The sequence below is a fragment of the Bos indicus genome, chromosome X (genome assembly GCF_029378745.1).
Source record: "Bos indicus isolate NIAB-ARS_2022 breed Sahiwal x Tharparkar chromosome X, NIAB-ARS_B.indTharparkar_mat_pri_1.0, whole genome shotgun sequence".
Lineage (NCBI taxonomy): Eukaryota > Metazoa > Chordata > Mammalia > Artiodactyla > Bovidae > Bos > Bos indicus.
Window position 1 is genome coordinate 138,123,890 of NC_091789.1, and position 18,552 is coordinate 138,142,441.

At 41.4% G+C, this 18,552-nt stretch overlaps 1 protein-coding gene across 3 annotated transcripts in view; it reads left to right on the forward strand.

Moving 5' to 3' along the window:
• Positions 1-18,552, forward strand: part of VEGFD (vascular endothelial growth factor D) — a 47,007-nt gene that overhangs the window by 23,282 nt on the left and 5,173 nt on the right. For all 3 annotated transcript variants that reach the window (XM_019956376.2, XM_019956375.2, XM_070783592.1), the window contains exons 2-5: positions 702-912; positions 4,893-5,083; positions 8,381-8,529; positions 9,747-9,847. In XM_019956376.2, coding sequence (XP_019811935.1) covers positions 702-912; positions 4,893-5,083; positions 8,381-8,529; positions 9,747-9,847 — 652 coding nt within the window. The remainder of the gene's footprint in view (positions 1-701; positions 913-4,892; positions 5,084-8,380; positions 8,530-9,746; positions 9,848-18,552) is intronic.

Below are 18,552 nucleotides of genomic sequence, written 5' to 3' on the forward strand. Positions count from 1 at the left end.
ACCCTTGGCTTATGACTGTGCTACTTTAACCTCTCCTTCCATCTTCACAAATCCTCCTCTTCTGTGTCCATGTCTTCCCTCTTCTGACTTTTATAAGGATGTTTATATTTGTATTTAAGGTTTGCTCAAATAATCTACAGTGACCTCATCTCAAGATCCTTAACTTTATTACATCTACAAAGATCCTTTTCCCTGCCAAAAGTCTTATTTGCAGGTTCTGGGGTTTAGGATGTGGACATGTCATTTAAATGCCTGCCATTCAACCCACTACAATGTTGTCTTTAAATTATTATTTATTTCCAGGGGAAATAAGTCATTCCATTGATCACAAATGAACAGAATGTGGATCAGAATTACTACTTTTTTCCTAGGTACTAGTGTCCCTTTGGATAATCTAATTTTTAGCTCTATTTACATTTGTGAAAGTGAAAGTTGCTCAGTCGTGTCTGAGTCCATGGAATTCTCCAGGCCAGAATACTGGAGTGGGTAGCCGTTCCCTTTTCCAGGGAATCTTCCCAACCCAGGGATCGAACCCAGGTCTTCAGCATTACAGGCAAATTCTTTACCAGCTGAGCCACCAGGGAAGCCCAATTACATTTGTAAGTGCTAGCAAAAAAAAAAAAAAATGCTTGTTATTAAGACAAAGTAGAAATTGAGTAACTTGCTTGTAAATCAGATTTTTTGGTTTGTTTCACTTTAAGCGGGCATCTCGGTCAATGTTAGAACGATCTGAGCAGCAGATCAGGGCAGCTTCAGGTTTGGAGGAACTACTGCAGATCACACACTTCGAGGACTGGAAGCTATGGAGATGCCGACTGAAGCTCAAAAGTCTCACCAGCACAGACTCTCGCTCAGCATCCCATCGGTCTACCAGGTTTGCGGCCACTTTCTATGACATGGAGACACTCAAAGGTAGGTGTATGCATGCAGAGGCCAAGTCTTACTCTTTATCAGATAGTAACAGATGTGCCAACTTCCACCAAAAGTTTGAGCAGGGTAGGCACGTGGCAACGAGAAGAGAAGGAGGTCTTTGATTTCATAGCTTTGATTTAGTGGAGAATCCTGGTTTCCTGTGTTTACTCAGCAGAGAAAACAGACTCAATATGATTTTGAGATCAAAATTCAATACCAAATAACACTTCACAATATAGAAATATATTAAACTCAGAGTTATGAGGGCAAAACAAACCCAGAAAGACTGTTCTTAATAGAAAAAATAATTGAATTTACTTAAAAAATAAAACAACTTGGGCATTCATTAAATAAGGAGCATTCTATGGCCAGACATACATGGATGAAAACCAATAGATTAGCTATAGCTTTTTATGTCTTCAAAATTCTGTGATTTTTTTTTAAAATAAGAATGAAAAGCAGAATTTAGAAGCTGAGTTGGAATAATGCCTACTGGTATTACTAGGAGAATAATGGAGAGGAAAGTTCTCTAGACAAAATAATCCAGATTCTAGACTAGAAAATAACATGATTTGAAATAAAGGGAGTGACTCTTCCCTAGTAAGCTTTGCAGGTTCTTTATAAGAAAACCATTGTATTTATGTACTGTCCTGTAATGAAAGAATCACTTGCCAAATACAGTTGTGTGGCCTCCAATTAGATGTTTAGCTTTTTTCTTTTCTTTTTTAAAAAAATTTTTGGCCGTGACACACAGCATGTGGCACCTTACTTCCCCAAGCAGGGATGGAACCCATGTCCCCTGCAGTGGAAGTGCAGAGTCCTAACCACTGGACCCACAGGAAAGTCTAGCATCTCACTTTTTAATGACATGTCACAACAACACAAGAAGCCACCGTAGCATTGATGAGCTAACATTTTAGATTTGATTAACATATGATTACCTAGTATTGGATTGTAGCTATTGCATAATAATTCAAATTGATTGCTCAGCCAAAATTATTCTTGTCTTCCTCTATAGAGTTATCTTTATTTTCTTCCATTTGTAGAAGGACAATGTTGAATGGGCCGCTGTTGTTGGCTGTGGGGAAAGCTGTGCATAGGCAGGATAAATCCCTTGGCAGCACGGACGCCCAGGTGTCAAGAGGATGCTTGATGTGCATGTGAATGACTGTGTCTGAAAGAGTTGAGATGGTTGGAACCATAGCCTAGAACCCAATTTAGCCAGAGGTCTGCAACTCTAGTTGTTTCTATGTGGTGAACTAGCATGGACTTCGTGAAAGTAAAGGGATAAGACCTCATCTGAAGATTCAGGGCTTTAACCAGATTACCTGCCTGAAGGCCTTAGGCAAGCCTGAAGCCACTCTGTGAAGACGGAGATAGAGAAGCAATTACCATAAAGCTAAGACAAGCTAATTTTAAAAAGTCGTTGATGTTGAAATGAACATTTTCTAAGGAGGAAACATTAAACATTAAACAAAATATTTTTAAAATCATAAATAATACAGAATTTGCTAACTCTAAAATGTCTCTTATTACATGGCAGAGGGGGATCATCTAAAGTTAATTACTAAGAAGTAGCAGGTGGCGCTAGTGGTAAAGAGCCTGCCTGCCAATGCAGGAAACATAAGAGACGCAGGTTCGATCCCTGGGTCGAGACAATCCCCTGGAGGAGGGCATGGCAACCCACTCCAGTATTCTTGCCCGGAGAATCCCATGGACAGAGGAGCCTGGCAGGCTACGGTCCATAGGGTTGCACAGAGTTAGACATGACTGAAGCGACTTAGCACACACAGAAGTAGCAAATGATGAAACCCATGTGGTATCCCAATGACAATTTCTTATAACTCTTCCTCGCATACTTGAGGGTAATTCCCCGAGGAAGAGCAATCCTGCTGGGCAGTAGTCAAGGAAGTAGAGATAGGAAGCCTTTACTCAGCGACAGTGGTAAGAGTTCCACACAGTGTTCTGACCTTCAAAACTTAAGTTTTGTAAAAAAGCAAATGGAAAGCAACATTTAAGTGGAATTTTAAACAAGAAAGAGTTTTTAAAGTTGATTACTTGTTTTTTCAGCAATTTATGATTAATAATAGTGATTTAAACAGTATCTAATTGGATCATTTATTTCTCATGTTTACAGCCTTCAGGCTCTGTATGTAAATATTCATCATCAAAAATTTTAAACAGTTTGTTGGGCTAAAAGATTTTATTATGAAAAAGAAAGTTTAGGTAAACTGTGTAGGGTAGGCAGTGCTTTTCAGCCAGCCAAACATACTTTGTGTTTTCAATGATCGAAGAAGCAACATATGAGGAAATGTGAGATTAAGGGGGGATGGAAAGGAGAAAAGCTGTGGGAAAGATGTCTTAAGGGAATAATTTAGAGACTAGCACCAGATCTGCAACAGTGATATTTTATGTGTATCCTTCAGGTAGGAGTTTTCTCTATCCCTTCTCGTGGAAACACATTCACATATACAGGAATTCAGAATGTGGGCAGAGACCAACTAGATTTTTGAACATAAGATAAAAACAGAGAAGACTTTATCTACTGCTGTATAACACATTACCCCAAAATTTAGGTGCTTCAGACAGCATGTTTTGATCTCACAGTTTCTGTGGGTCAGCAGTGCAGACATGGGCTCGATCGGTGTTTCTCCTGCAGGGTCACTCCAGAGGCTTCAGTCAAGGTGTCAGCTTGGGCTATAGGCACCATCTCATGGTTCAGTTAGGGCCGGATGTGCTTCCAAGTTTACTGAGAGGTTGTTGGCAGGATTCAGTTCCAGACAAGCTGTTGGGTCGAGGACCCCACCTCCATTATCACCTGTTGGATAGAGGCCACCCTCACTTGCCTGTCACATGGGCCTTTCAACATGGTGACTCACTTCCTCTAAGGCTGCAGTTGAGAAGGCAAGAGAGGGTGCCAGCAAGAGAGGGTGACTGCTAGCGAGATGGAGAGCAGTCTTTGTTAACTTCACCATGGATGTGCCATCCCGCCGCTCTTGCTGTCTTTTCTTCATAAGAATTGGGGTACTAGGTCCAGCACACACACAGAGGAGGGGAAGACAGAAGGGCGTGAATGCCAGGAGGTGGGCATGATTGCGGCTCAGATTAGAAGCTCCCAACCACAGAGGGTTTTAACCACCCCTCAGCCTATAATCGACTCGAAAATTCCATGTCAAACTAAAAGAAAGTCTTTAAATGTTGCCAGTATCACAAATTTGAATCATTTCCCAGAAACAGCCACAGAAAGGCTATACAACATTATCAAAATCTAATTTTAAAAAATGAACTTTTAGAGAAAGGCAAGTGTATTTTACAGGAATGTATGTAATCCTTTTTTTTTTTTTTAATTCCCTGAGGCTTGTTTCTTGTTTCCCACAAATTCGTTAGGATGGCCAGAAAATTGCTCCTTTCATCAAAATGAATCAGCTTATTTCATCATTTGATAGAAATGTCAGTATTAGACGTTTGCAAATGAGAACACTCTGACTTGAGGAACACTTAAATTTTCATTCATATGTTTGCCATATATAGTTACTTATGCAACCAACAGAAATGTATTTTCTAATGGTGCTAAAACCTACCCACACCTGACTTAAAGGAGAAGAAATGCTCTCCAGCTATGTCCTATAAATTGCTTAATAAATACTGCTTACATGTTATTGCTTTACATGCATCCATTTACTTCCTTATTAGCCAGCCTCTCCAGATGCACCCAATGTAGTTATATCCAGGACATGGTGTTTATTACTAGTGGAAAGTAGAATTAGCGGCTATGAAGGGCTCATAAACACGGAAAGGAACACAGATTTGGGTTGTAATTTTTCTGCCAACAATTCTTGCTTAAAGCCAACCCCAGATACCCATCTTGTGAAAACAACAAGTTTGATACATACAAGAATGATGGTGTTGAGCAAACCCCGGTACATGTAGGCATGTCAGGGCCATTTGTTCTGCTGACCCAATGGTCTGCCTCTCTGCAGTTATAGACGAGGAATGGCAAAGGACACAGTGCAGCCCTCGAGAGACCTGCGTGGAGGTGGCCAGTGAGCTGGGGAGCAGCACAGACACATTTTTCAAGCCTCCCTGTGTGAACGTGTTCCGGTGTGGTGGCTGCTGCAATGAAGAGAGCCTCGTCTGTGTCAATACCAGCACGTCATACGTTTCCAAACAGGTAGGAGGACATGCACCCTCTGTGGCCCTGATGCTGGTGGCATTGACAGCTACATCTCAGCTGGTTGCCAAATGCTGGCTCAGTGCTTTAGGTGCATCATCTTATTTAACCCTGAAACAAGCTCAAAGGGTAGCTTATCATCTTATAGATGAGGACACGGAGAGTTAGAGAGGAGCTCCAGATGTACCCGAGGTAGTTATATCTAGGACTGTCTCTCTGATGCTATGATGTCAAGGATCAGAAAATCATATGGAAGCCACTAGGGCAGACATTTCCAGGAACAAAGATAGCCACGCTGACTTGTCTTATTAATTAGGTACCACATTGCTCAAATGGAGTGATTGAGAAGAGTTTGATGAAGGGAATGGGCAGGGTAGGGGAAGGAAGAAGGGCTGGTGAAGTACCCAGAGCTGCTAGAAAGGGGGCGCTGTTCCCACCCTTAGACTGAAGAGGCCAGAGGGTGCAGTGGTTATGGGAACCCAGAGAGGAAGTGGGGAAGAGCGCTGCAGGACTGGCTGGGCAAGGGGCAGCCACTGTGCACCCTTATCCTGGCAGGGAGAAGGGGCAGGGTGAGGGAGGTAAGGAGGCTTATAGATGTAGTGATGGAGGTCAGCATCCTTGAACACTGCCCACTGGGGAAGGAGGAAAAGAAGATGGCATCTCCAGAGGGGCAGATGGAGAATATCTAGCACAGAAGACCTTTGGAAAGAATCCTCCAGTCCCCATGAAAGAAATAATTTTCCCTCTTCATCTTATGAAACCTCTTTTGCTCAGTAGATAAGTTTTTCTTTGTATTGCTCTCATATTGTTGTAAAATGTATATGGCATGCATGCGTGCTTAGTCACTCAGTCGTGTCCGACTCTTTGCAACTCTATGGACTGTAGCCCACCAGGCTCCTCTGTCCATGGGATTCTCCAGGCAAGAATACTGAAGTGGGTTGCCATACCCTCCTCCAGGGGATCTTCCAAACCCAGGGATTGAACCCACCTCTCTTACGTCTCCTGCATTGGCTGGTGGATTCCTTACCACCAGCGCCACCTGGGAAACCCATACATGGCATTGCTAAGTCGCTTCAGTCGTGTCTGACTCTGTGCAACCCCGTAGATGGCAACCCACCAGGCTCCCCTGTCCCTGGGATTCTGCAGGCAAGAACAGTGGAGTGGGTTGCCATTTCCTTCTCCACATACATGGCATAGTGGAGCAGTAATAACAAGCTTAGGAAAGAAAACATACTAAAAAGCTGTAAGTCAAACTACATTCCTTTTGGTTTGATGTTGCAAATCCCTCACACATATTGATATATTTATTTAATTGTCACATTTGCCTCTACAATCTAGTCTCATGATTGGGAAAAGAGGTACTGCAATAAAAATTATTATTATTCTGTAAGATATTATGAAAAAACTTTAACAAACTTTTTGGCCAACCTAATACATAACTTATCTTATTCAGAAGGAAAGAATGGAATGCTGATTTGTTTTGGTACTAGCTTAACGTACCCTTAATTTCCCCCCCCCCCCATACCTCTTAAAATAGCCCTTAAAGTTTAGAGTTTCTTTTTCTAAATTATTTTAGAGAATCTTGAACTTGTAAAAATTCTGACCTCTACTGTTTGACAATCAGAGGGGAAAAAATGACATGACTATGGCTAAGCATCAACTGTCAGCAGAAACAAAGGTTGCGTAACGTAAGAGGCTTTAGTTCGTGACTGTGTTATACCCTAGAGTATACTAAAAAATTTCGCAAGATGAAGTTCATGCAAAATAAACACTGTTAAAAACACTCTTACTTAAACTTATGGTAGTACCATTACATATTGAAAGGTCAGGACAAACATAACTTTAATGGATTGTTTCCACTTAATAGATAATTGAATATTTTGACTGTTGTCCACAACAAATGAGTTTCCAAGAATATGCTTAAGTGTAAGTGTTCAGCAGTTTTTCTTTCCAAATATGCATATTTGAACATTGTAATAGTGTTTTCCAAAAAACTTCTCATCCCAAAGTTATGGGCTGTTCAGTGAAATACCTCTTAGAAGCTAAGTGAATAAATGAAGACTCTATGTAGCAAGGACTATGTGGAATGGTAATTGAATGGACAGAACATTAAAATCAAGTTCAAATTCACCTGTACATCAGAGAACCACTCAAGAATTAAAGTAATTGATACTCTTGGCAAGTAAATTTTACCTGCTGAGATTCCATCTTGCAGCTCCTGATCACAGCAGTTTCATTCCAAAAAGTAATAAGGCATGTTCTTGAGAGTGTGCCCTCTGGCTGTAGAGTAGACTGTGTGGGTTCAGATCCCCACCCTCCCAATCCATAGTTATATGGTCTTAGGCCAGTTATATAACCTCTCTTTCCATCTGTTTCTTCACCTGTAGAGTTGGGGGTAATAAAACAAACCTATAATGTTGTTATAAGGGGTAAATGAATTAATATAAAGGTACTTACAACAGGGGCTGGCATATGGAAACATAGAAAAAAAATGATAGTCATGTTACCTATAATTGTTTGGGCATGATGGTCTTGTATCAGTCAGTTTTTACTCTGTAATGCTGAATAAACACCACCCTAAAACTTAGTGGCTTCAAACAATAATGACATTCTCATTCCTGTATCTGAGATTCAGTTAGTTTAGAGTTTGGGCTCAGTTGGGCTTGACGCCAAGCTGCAGGCTGAGTCCAGGTCTGGCCCCTGTGTCTTTCATCCCTTAGACCAGCAAGACTGCCAGATTGTGCTCTTCTCATGGCTAGAGCAAACGCATGAGACAGTGAGCCCTGGAAAGCACACACAGTTCAAGTCTATGCTTGTGCCAAAGCAAGTCACGTGGCTATGTCCAAAGTCAAGGAACAGGAAACTGTATTCCTTCAGTGGAGATGGTGTGGGAAGGGATAAGTAAATCGTTTTAAACAGTTATCTCTTCACCATGGTTGCAAAGAAACTTCATGGCTGTAATTTCATTTAATCCTTACAATTTATACTCAGACTTAAAGCAGGAGCAGGGAACATTTTACAAGCTAACTATTTTACAAGGGTACTAGGGACACCAAGAAGTTAAGACCAAACTTAAATACTTGATAAAGTGATGTAAGGCCCTGGTCTTCTGATTTGCAGGCCAGCATTCTTTCTATCACACCAGCCCTCATCCTTATTAGCTTTATCTTAATGGACAACTTTGCTGAAGTCACAACCGTAAGGGACAAAGGCAAAAATACAGACTGTAGACATGATTATTTTTTTGTAAAACAAACAAACAAATATATGTATTATAGTTCTCTTTCTCTACTCTAGCTCTTTGAGATATCAGTGCCTTTGACATCAGTACCTGAATTAGTGCCTGTTAAAGTTGCCAACCATACAGGTTGTAAGTGCTTCCCAACGGCTCCCCGCCATCCATTCTCAATTATTAGAAGATCCATCCAGATCCCAGAAGAAGATCGGTAAGCCTTAGACTTGTTACACTTGTTAAGCCTTTCTTACACTATGCTTGCTCTTGCCTTGCTGAAGCTGTGTGTGGAGAATCCGTCATTAATTACAGAGTCGTCTCCCTTGCTTCAAGCTCTTTCTCTTTTAGGTTCCAACACATATCTGTGGGTAATAAGTGTTTGGCAAGTATATTTTTTACTAGGTGTTACTTGTATATTGCAGGATGTCAAAAAGCTCAGTGGCTGTGAACTCAGCATGCCAACTTGTGGGCACCTTTGTTAATATGCATAGTTTGATGCAGTTGTAAAACTCAACTCCAGCCTCAAATTTGGCATCTGTCCCCTCATTCCAGAACAAGCATTAGATAAAACTCATTTCAGGCTATTTATATATTTAAGTCCCAAAGTTAGGAGGGAAAAACGGCTCCTGGCATCATCGGAGAGCGGCAAAGCTATCTGCTTCTGATTTGGGCATTTTTTTAAAGCCCTCCTCTTAAGTTTACAAAGTGGGAAATTGTATTTTAAATGAAAATGACTTAAACTTAATTTGACTAGACATTTTCTTGTGAGGATTTTGTGATTCTTTCTGAGACAGATTATGACACCCTAAAGTGTTCTGAAATCAAAGGTCAGAGTCATTGATTTGGGAAAAAAGAATTTAATACAGAGAATCAAAGGGCAAATTACAATCATTGAATAAAAATATGAAGTAATTAAGTTGGAGACTTTGATCTTGCAGAAGTAAAGGAGGAAATGCACTGTGTGAGTGGCTAGTGAAGGAGTCAGCCTTAAGCCAAGCAGACCCCTCTAACCTTTCTCAAGTAGAAGAGAAAGCTCATGGAAAAGGAACATTTACAAAATTTTCCTGCTGTCCTGGCCAGCGTTCTTATCTCCATTTTACAGACAATAATGCTTAGGAGCGGTGTTAGAACACTGTTTACTTTTGGTAAATAAGCTTTGTTGACAGCTAATTTGCATAGATTTTAACACCAATCCTCTTAAAAAGATTATAACTTTCCAAAATTACAGTTTCATTTCCAAAGGTTTCCACAGAGAATATTTGTAATTACAGAATTACTATCTAATAACATCATCTTCATAAATATGAATTAAGCTCCTGAAAATCTTCACTGTTCTCTACTCAGAAATGTATGCAACATTAAAAAAAATGTTCCAAAGGTATGATTACCTTTGAAAGCTTTAAAATATGATTTATTGTCTTCTTTTCCTAGCTGCTCCCATTCCAAGAAGCTCTGTCCTGTTGACATGCTCTGGGATAGCAACAAATGTAAATGTGTTTTACAGGAGGAGAATCCACTCGCAGGAATGGAAGGTAATGATTGCAGTGGTGAAACAATAACAATAGCAACTAGTATTTATTGACACAATTTAAAGCAATTGTGTAAGCTTTTTATATATATCAACTAATTTACTCCTCCCAACAATCCTATAACGTATACCTCTTTTCCTATAATGTATACCTCTTTTCCTTTACAATCCTATAACGGAACACCTCTTTTCCTCTTCTCTTTTTGCAATTACAAAATGGACACAACCAGGATGTCTAGTAATTTTTCTCAAGGTCACACAGCTAAGAGTGATAGAAGCAGTGAGATTCCAGAGCCTTTTCGTATAATTATATAGTAAGTCCACCAGTGCATCATTCAGCTCTTTAATCTTAAAGCCCCAAATGATTAGAGCATCTCAAAGCAATGGATTTCAAAAAAAGAGTCCGAAATGCAGTACTTGGATACAATCTCAAAAACGACAGAATGATCTCTGTTCGTTTCCAAGGCAAACCATTCAATATCACAGTAATCCAAGTCTATGCCCCAAGCAGTAACGCTGAAGAAGCTGAAGTTGAACGGTTCTATGAAGACCTCCAAGACCTTTTAGAACTAACACCCCAAAAAGATGTCCTTTTCATTATAGGGGACTGGAATGCAAAAGTAGGAAGTCAAGAAACACGTGGAGTAACAGGCAAATTTGGCCTTGGAATACGGAATGAAGCAGGGCAAAGACTAATAGAGTTTTGCCAAGAAGATGCACTGGTCATAACAAACACACTCTTCCAACAACACAAGAGAAGACTCTATACATGGACATCACCAGATGGTCAACACCGAAATCAGATTGATTATATTCTTTCCAGCCAAAGATGGAGAAGCTCTATACAGTCAGCAAAAACAAGACCAGGAGCTGACTGTGGCTCAGACCATGAACTCCTTATTGCCAAATTCAGACTTAAATTGAAGAAAGTAGGGAAAACCACTAGACCATTCAGGTATGACCTAAATCAAATCCCTTATGATTATACAGTGGAAGTGAGAGATTTAAGGGCCTAGATCTGATAGATAGAGTGCCTGATGAACTATGGAATGAGGTTCGTGACATTGTACAGCAGACAGGGATCAAGACCATCCCCATGGAAAAGAAATGCAAAAAAGCAAAATGGCTGTCTGGGGAGGCCTTACAAATAGCTGTGAAAAGAAGAGAAGCGAAAAGCAAAGGAGAAAAGGAAAGACAGAAGCATCTGAATGCACAGTTCCAAAGAATAGCAAGAAGAGATAAGAAAGCCTTCTTCAGCAATCAATGCAAAGAAATAGAGGAAAACAACAGAATGGGAAAGACTAGGGATCTCTTAAGGAAAATCAGAGATACCAAAGGAACATTTCATGCAAAGATGGGCTCGATAAAGGACAGAAATAGTATGGACCTAACAGAAGCAGAAGAGATTAAGAAGAGATGGCAAGAATACACAGAAGAACTGTACAAAAAAGATCTTCACGACCCAGATAATCACGATGGTGTGATCACTCACCTAGAGCCAGACATCCTGGAATGTGAAGTCAAGTGGGCCTTAGAAAGCATCACTACGAACAAACTAGTGGAGGTGATGGAATTCCAGTTGAGCTATTCCAAATCCTGAAAGATGATGCTGTGAAAGTGCTGCACTCAATATGCCAGCACATTTGGAAAACTCAGCAGTGGCTACAGGACTGGAAAATGTCAGTTTTCATTCCAATCCCAAAGAAAGGCCATGCCAAAGAATGCTCAAACTACCGCACAATTGCACTCATCTCACACGCTAGTAAAGTCATGCTCAAAATTCTCCAAGCCAGGCTTCAGCAATATGTGAACCGTGAACTTCCTGATGTTCAAGCTGGTTTTAGAAAAGGCAGAGGAACCAGAGATCAAATTGCCAACATCCGCTGGATCATGGAAAAAGCAAGAGAGTTCCAGAAAAGCATCTATTTCTGCTTTATTGACTATGCCAAAGCCTTTGACTGTGTGGATCACAATAAACTGTGGAAAATTCTGAAAGAGATGGGAATACCAGACCACCTGATCTGCCTCTTGAGAAATTTGTATGCAGGTCAGGAAGCAACAGTTAGAACTGGACATGGAACAACAGACTGGTTCCAAATAGGAAAAGGAGTTCATCAAGGCTGTATATTGTCACCCTGTTTATTTAACTTATATGCAGAGTACATCATGAGAAACACTGGACTGGAAGAAACACAAGCTGGAATCAAGATTGCCGGGAGAAATATCAATAACCTCAAATATGCAGATGACACCACCCTTATGGCAGAAAGTGAAGAGGAACTCAAAAGCCTCTTGATGAAAGTGAAAGTGGAGAGTGAAAAAGTTGGCTTAAAGCTCAACATTCAGAAAACGAAGATCATGGCATCCGGTCCCATCACTTCATGGGAAATAGATGGGGAAACAGTGGAAACAGTGTCAGACTTTATTTTTCTGGGCCCCAAAATCACTGCAGATGGTGACTGCAGCCATGAAATTAAAAGACGCTTACTCCTTGGAAGGAAAGTTGTGACCAACCTAGATAGCATATTGAAAAGCAGAGATATTACTTTGCCAACAAAGGTTCGTCTAGTCAAGGCTATGGTTTTTCCTGTGGTCATGTATGGATGTGAGAGTTGGACTGTGAAGAAGGCTGAGCGCTGAAGAATTGATGCTTTTGAACTGTGGTGTTGGAGAAGACTCTTGAGAGTCCCTTGGACTGCAAGGAGATCCAACCAGTCCATTCTGAAGGAGATCAGCCCTGGGATTTCTTTGGAGGGAATGATGCTAAAGCTGAAACTCCAGTACTTTGGCCACCTCATGCGAAGAGTTGACTCATTGGAAAAGACTCTGATGCTGGGAGGGATTGGGGGCAAGAGGAGAAGGGGACGACAGAGGATGAAATGGCTGGATGGCATCACTGACTCGTTGGACATGAGTCTGGGTGAACTCCGGGAGTTGGTGATGGACAGGGAGGCCTGGCGTGCTTCGATTCATGGGGTCACAAAGAGTCAGACACAACTGAGCAACTGATCTGATCTGATCTGATCTGATAACCTTTAATGAAAGCCGCTTCAGAACTAAACACGAGTCAACCACATTTTACTAAGCTTTTTGTATAAAAACCTCACAGGAACCTAAGGTAATTTTGGACTTGGTTTCTTTTATCTGTGTCTTGTGAAAACATGCCAGTAACTTGAGAAAATGGTGAATAAGAGAAGACTTCTTCTGACACAAGGGTAAAGTCAAAGCAAGACACAGCTCTTGGACTCAGGGGAGTTGGGAAGCAGATGAGCTTGGCTCTCATCATTCCACATAACTCTTAACACTCTGATTTTTGATCATAAACATCTGCTTGAAAACAAATGCACTTTTTATTGATTTCCAAGGTAACTTGACATGATTCCACTGTAAAGATCACAAGGACTCATATGTTTTGAACCTTGCTTGTTTTTCCAACTGTGATCTACAAGCAAGATTAATAAGGAGTAAACTGTAAGGAAATCTGTCCCAGAAACTGTAAATAACAAGCTCACCTTATGCTTCTGTCTCTCAGTTTCCAAATGTGTTCATGAAAGCTCAGCCCAGGGTTTGATGGAACCTTAAAGTTCATGTAGTTTAAATGACCATGCATATCTTTTTGAAAATTGAAGTATAGTTGATTTACAATGCTTCAGGTATACAGCAAAGTGCTTCAGTCATATATATACACATATACATACACACACATCCATATATATTCTTTTTCAAATTCTTTTCTGTTGTTACAAGATATTGAATATACTTCCCTGTGTTATACAGTAAGTCCTAGTGTTTTATGTATAGTAGTGTGTAAATGTTAATCCCAAAGATGATGAATGTGAAAGTGAATTTGCTCAGTTGTGTCTGACTCTTTGAGACCCCAGGGACTGTAGCCTACCAGGCTCCTCCATCCATGGAATTTTCCAAGCAAGAGTACTGGAGTGGGTTGCCATTTCCTTCCCCAGGGGATCTTCCCAATCCAGCAATCGAACCTGAGTCTCCCACGTTGCAGACAGACGTTTTACCATCTGAGCCACCAGGGAAGCCCTTGTTAATCCCAAACTCCTAATTTATCCTCTCCTCCCTTTCCCTTTGGTAACTGTCTTCTGTATCTGTGAGTCTATTTCTGTTTTGTAAATGAGTTCATTTGTATCATTTTTTTAAGATTCCACATATAAGTGATATCATATATTTGTCTTTGTCCCACTCACTTCACTGAGTATGATAATCTCTAGGTCTATCCATGTTGCTGCACATGGTATTATTTCATTGCTTTTTATGGCTGAGTAGTATTCCTTTGGAAGGAATGATGCTAAAGCTGAAACTCCAGTACTTTGGCCACCTCATGCAAAGAGTTGACTCATTGGAAAAGACTCTGATGCTGGGAGGGATTGGGAGCAGGAGGAGAAGGGGACGACAGAGGATGAGATGGCTACATGGCACCACTGACTTGATGGACATGAGTCTGGGTGAACTCCAGGAGTTGGTGATGGACAGGGAGGCCTGGTGTGCTGCGATTCATGGGGTCGCAAAGAGTCGGACACGACTGAGCGACTGAACTGAACTGAACTGAACTGATTCTGTTTAAAACACTTCTATTAGCTTTCCATAGCCAGAAAAATTCCAGATTCCTTAGAATTGCATTTAAAGTCCTTCAAGCCTCTGAATATAATCAACATTTTTAGTTTCATTTAAGTTTCATTTAGTTTCATTTAGTTTCATTTTAGTTTCATTTTAGTTTCATATGTCTTAAGTTCAGTGAGACTAGAGCATTCATCATTGCTGAAACATGCCATTTATTTTCACACCTAGCCTGTACCATTGATTCTCATACTTTGGTGAGCATAAGTAGAGTATGGGAAAGAGCTTATGAAAAATGAACATTTCAAAGGAAAAAAGTTAAAGTGCACGTTTCAACAAAGCAGAAACAGTCTCATAGATAGAAATAATTGGTGGTTGCCAGAGAGGAGGGGGAGCCTGGTGGGCTGCCGTCTATGGGGTCGCACAGAGTCGGACACGGCTGAAGCGACTTAGCAGCAGCAGTAGCAGTATTCCATTATGCATATGTACACCATCTTTTATCCATTCACCTATTGGTGGACATTTAGATTGCTTCCATTTCTTGGCTATTGTAAACAGTGCTAACATTGGGGTGCATGTATCTTTTCAAATTATAGTTTTCACCATTTCCAGATATGTGTCCAGGAGTGGAATAGCTGGGTTATCGGGTAACTCCATAATGCCCATGTTGATTTTGAATGTCATGTACATCCTTCCCACCAAGTCTTCATCTGTCCTCTGCTAGAATATACATCAGTCATGAGGAAACTTGCCAAACTCGCTGAGGCATTCCGGTTACACTAGGCACAGTCTTGTTGCTAGTAAACTATATGGAACCTGAATATCTTTCTCTCTTTCTCTCTAGGACAGTGCTGTCCAATGGAGTTACAGTGAGAGTTATATATATAACTTATATTTTATAGTACTCTCACTAAAAAGGTCAAAATAAGCAGATTAAAGTTATTTCTAATGTGTTTTACTTAATCTAAAATATTTTTTTAAAACACTCATTTCAGTGTGTAAGCAATATAAAATCCATCAATGATATATATCTTCATTCTTGTGCTAAGTCCTTGAAATCGAGTGTGTATTTTACACTTACAACACATCTCAATTCAAACTTGCCATTGCATGCTCTGTCTGGCCTGGAGCTATCATATTGGACATCCCAGCTCTAGAGTATCAACTCGTTAGTTTAGGTTTACCCTCTAGAACCATGTCATACCGACTAGTTCTTTCTCCATGTGACCCATTTTTAAAGTTAGAAAGTTATTGTTTGGAATCTAAAAAGTGGTACCAATGAATTTATTTACAAAACAGAAATAGAGTCACAAGTATAGAAGACAAACTTATGGCTACCAAGGGGGAAAGGTTCAGTTCAGTTCAGTTCAGTCGCTCAGTCGTGTCCAACTCTTTGCGACCCCATGGACTGCAGTACGCCAGGCTTCAGATTGGGTTTAACAGATACTCACTGAAAGTGAAAAGTGAATGTTAGTTGCTCAGTTGTGTCCAACTCTTCACGACCCAATGGACTGTAGCCCACCAGGCTCCTCCATCCATGAGATTTTCCAGGCAAGAATACTGAAGTGGGCTGCCATTCCCTTCTCCAGGGGATCTTCCCGACGCAGGGATCAAACCTAGGTCTCTCGCATTGCAGGCAGATTCTTTACCATCTGAGCCCCCAAGGAAGTCCCAGATAAACACTGCTGCTGCTGCTGCTGCTAAGTCACTTCAGTCGTGTCCAACTCTGTGCGACCCCATAGACGGCAGCCCACCAGGCTCTGCTGTCCCTGGGATTCTCCAGGCAAGAACACTGGAGTGGGTTGCCATTTCCTTCTCCAGTGCATAAAAGTGAAAAGTGAAAGTGAAGTCACTCAGTTGTGCCCGACTCTTAGTGACCCCATGGACTGTAGCCGACCAGGCTCCTCTGTCCATGGGATTTTCCAGGCAAGAGTACTGGAGTGGGGTGCCATTGCCTTCTCCACCAGATAAACACTACTATATATAAAAGAGATACACAACAAGGACCTACCGTATAGCACAGGGAACTCTATGCAATACTCTGGAATGACTTATAATGGAAAAGAATCTAAAAAAGAGTGGATATATGTGTAACCAATTCACTTTGCTGTACTTCTAAAACTAACACAATATTGTAGATCATCTACATTCCAATAAAAATAGGTCCCAAAAAGAAAGCTATTGTGGAAAACTGTATACATAGCACTTAAGGTGGTTCTAGTTAAGGTTTCCCTGGAACACAGCTCCTGGGAGAGAGATTGGCATTCAGGAGTTTACTTGCAGGAATGCATTCAAAGGTGAAGGGGCAGGGGCAGGACTTGGCAGGGGGAGAAGTTGAACTGTATGGCAGTTGCTGAGAGGTGTTAGCCAAGCCTGTTGGGGGATGTCTCAAATTGAGACAGAGGGGCTGGGTCCTATGGATTGGTCACTGGATATGGGCTTCCTCTAGAGGGGATATAACCTTGGGGGAGCCAGCTTCTTTCTGCTGAAGGTAATTCCTGCAGAGGGACCTAGCTGGTATACATGTATTATGAGTAGGGAAAGCAATGAAAAAAGAGAGGCATGCTCTGAGCGGGGGAAAAATGAGTGCTCAGAGCTGCAAGGGAGAGAACCCAGCACATCAGGGTGCTGGAAAACGTTCAGCATGGTGAGGACATAGAGACAGGGGGCTGGGTAGATATGAGAGAGGAAGCCAGGGGGCTTCATGGGAGACCTTGTGAACCGTGTCCCAGAGCTTGGATGTGGTATTAAACACAAAACAAAACCACGCAACTAGTTCAAGTGGACAGTGACAGCACCAGTTAGGAGTTCAACAAAATCAACCCAGTGACAGTGTACAAGAGAAGAGATTGGCTTGGGGCAAGCAAGGATGAAGGGAACCTTTTGGGAAGTTGTGGCAATGATGGAAGTGAGAGGCAGGAGGTAGCCTAGATCACAATCATTTCTAATTTTCATCTTCCACAGTGCAGTTGACATGGGCCAAGTTCACAGTCACTTCTCAAGTGGCCTCATCAAACTCATGACGCGTACTGAGCTTACTGTTCACTAAATACTTTTCCCCCACATACATGTGGCTATTAAGCCAACTGCCTTTCTCCAATGACTTCTCTTCCCTGAATGAGGACATGTGAGTTAGTGAACTGAAGTCCAATTTCATCTTGTTAGATTTAGGCCATTGCACTAAACCGTTTCCCAAAACAAAAACAGAAAACTAACAGTACCAAAAAAAAGAAAAAAAAAGGCAGGGGGGGGGGGGGGGGAGTCCTGATTCTGGATTTTAACTCCTTCTGCTGCTGCTGCTAAGTCGCTTCAGTCATGTCCGACTCTGTGTGACCCCATAGACGGCAGCCCACCAGGCTCCACTGTCCCTGGGATTCTCCAGGCAAGAACACTGGAGTGGGTTGCTATCTCCTTCTCCAATGCATGAGAGTGAAAAGTGAAAGTGAAGTTGCTCAGTCACTTCCGACTCTTCTCGGTCCCATGGACTGCAGCCCACCAGGCTTCTCCGTCCATGGGATTTTCCAGGCAAGAGTACTGGAGTAGGGTGCCATTGCCTTCTCCGCCAGACACCCACAAATTCAAGAATTTACTTGGAAAAATTCTATCAGTTTATTGATCAAAATGATAAATGGAACAAGGCTGAGGACCTAACACATTGGTATCCCATCATCAACTTCCCTAAGATTGAAATTGAAAGCCAGTACTTCTGGGTATCGCCCTTAGCTAGTTACTGCTTCACTCAGTTCTCCTATATCGTTTCTCTGTTAGTTTTAACTTGTCTGTAAGGACTGAGGTTGGCCATGGCCAACTACATTGCTGAAGCTCAGCAAATACCTGGTAGACTGTTTCCCTAAATCACCTATCCAAGAACGGAGTTGGGCTGGCCGGAAGTGTTCTAAGAGAGTCTCTACTGTCACCTAGTGATCCATGCAAATCTTTTCAGAGCTTCTATCTAGTCTTATCTTGTTCCAAAGTGACACATGCTTTACTGGGATATGCTTTACAAAGCTTACCTTTTTCCTCTTCATACAATTCAGAATGGCGTATCCCCAGATCTGGCCTTTCAACACCCATTCCACATGAGCCCTCAAAGATCATCAACCACAGAGCAGTTAAGCCTATGAGGTTGGA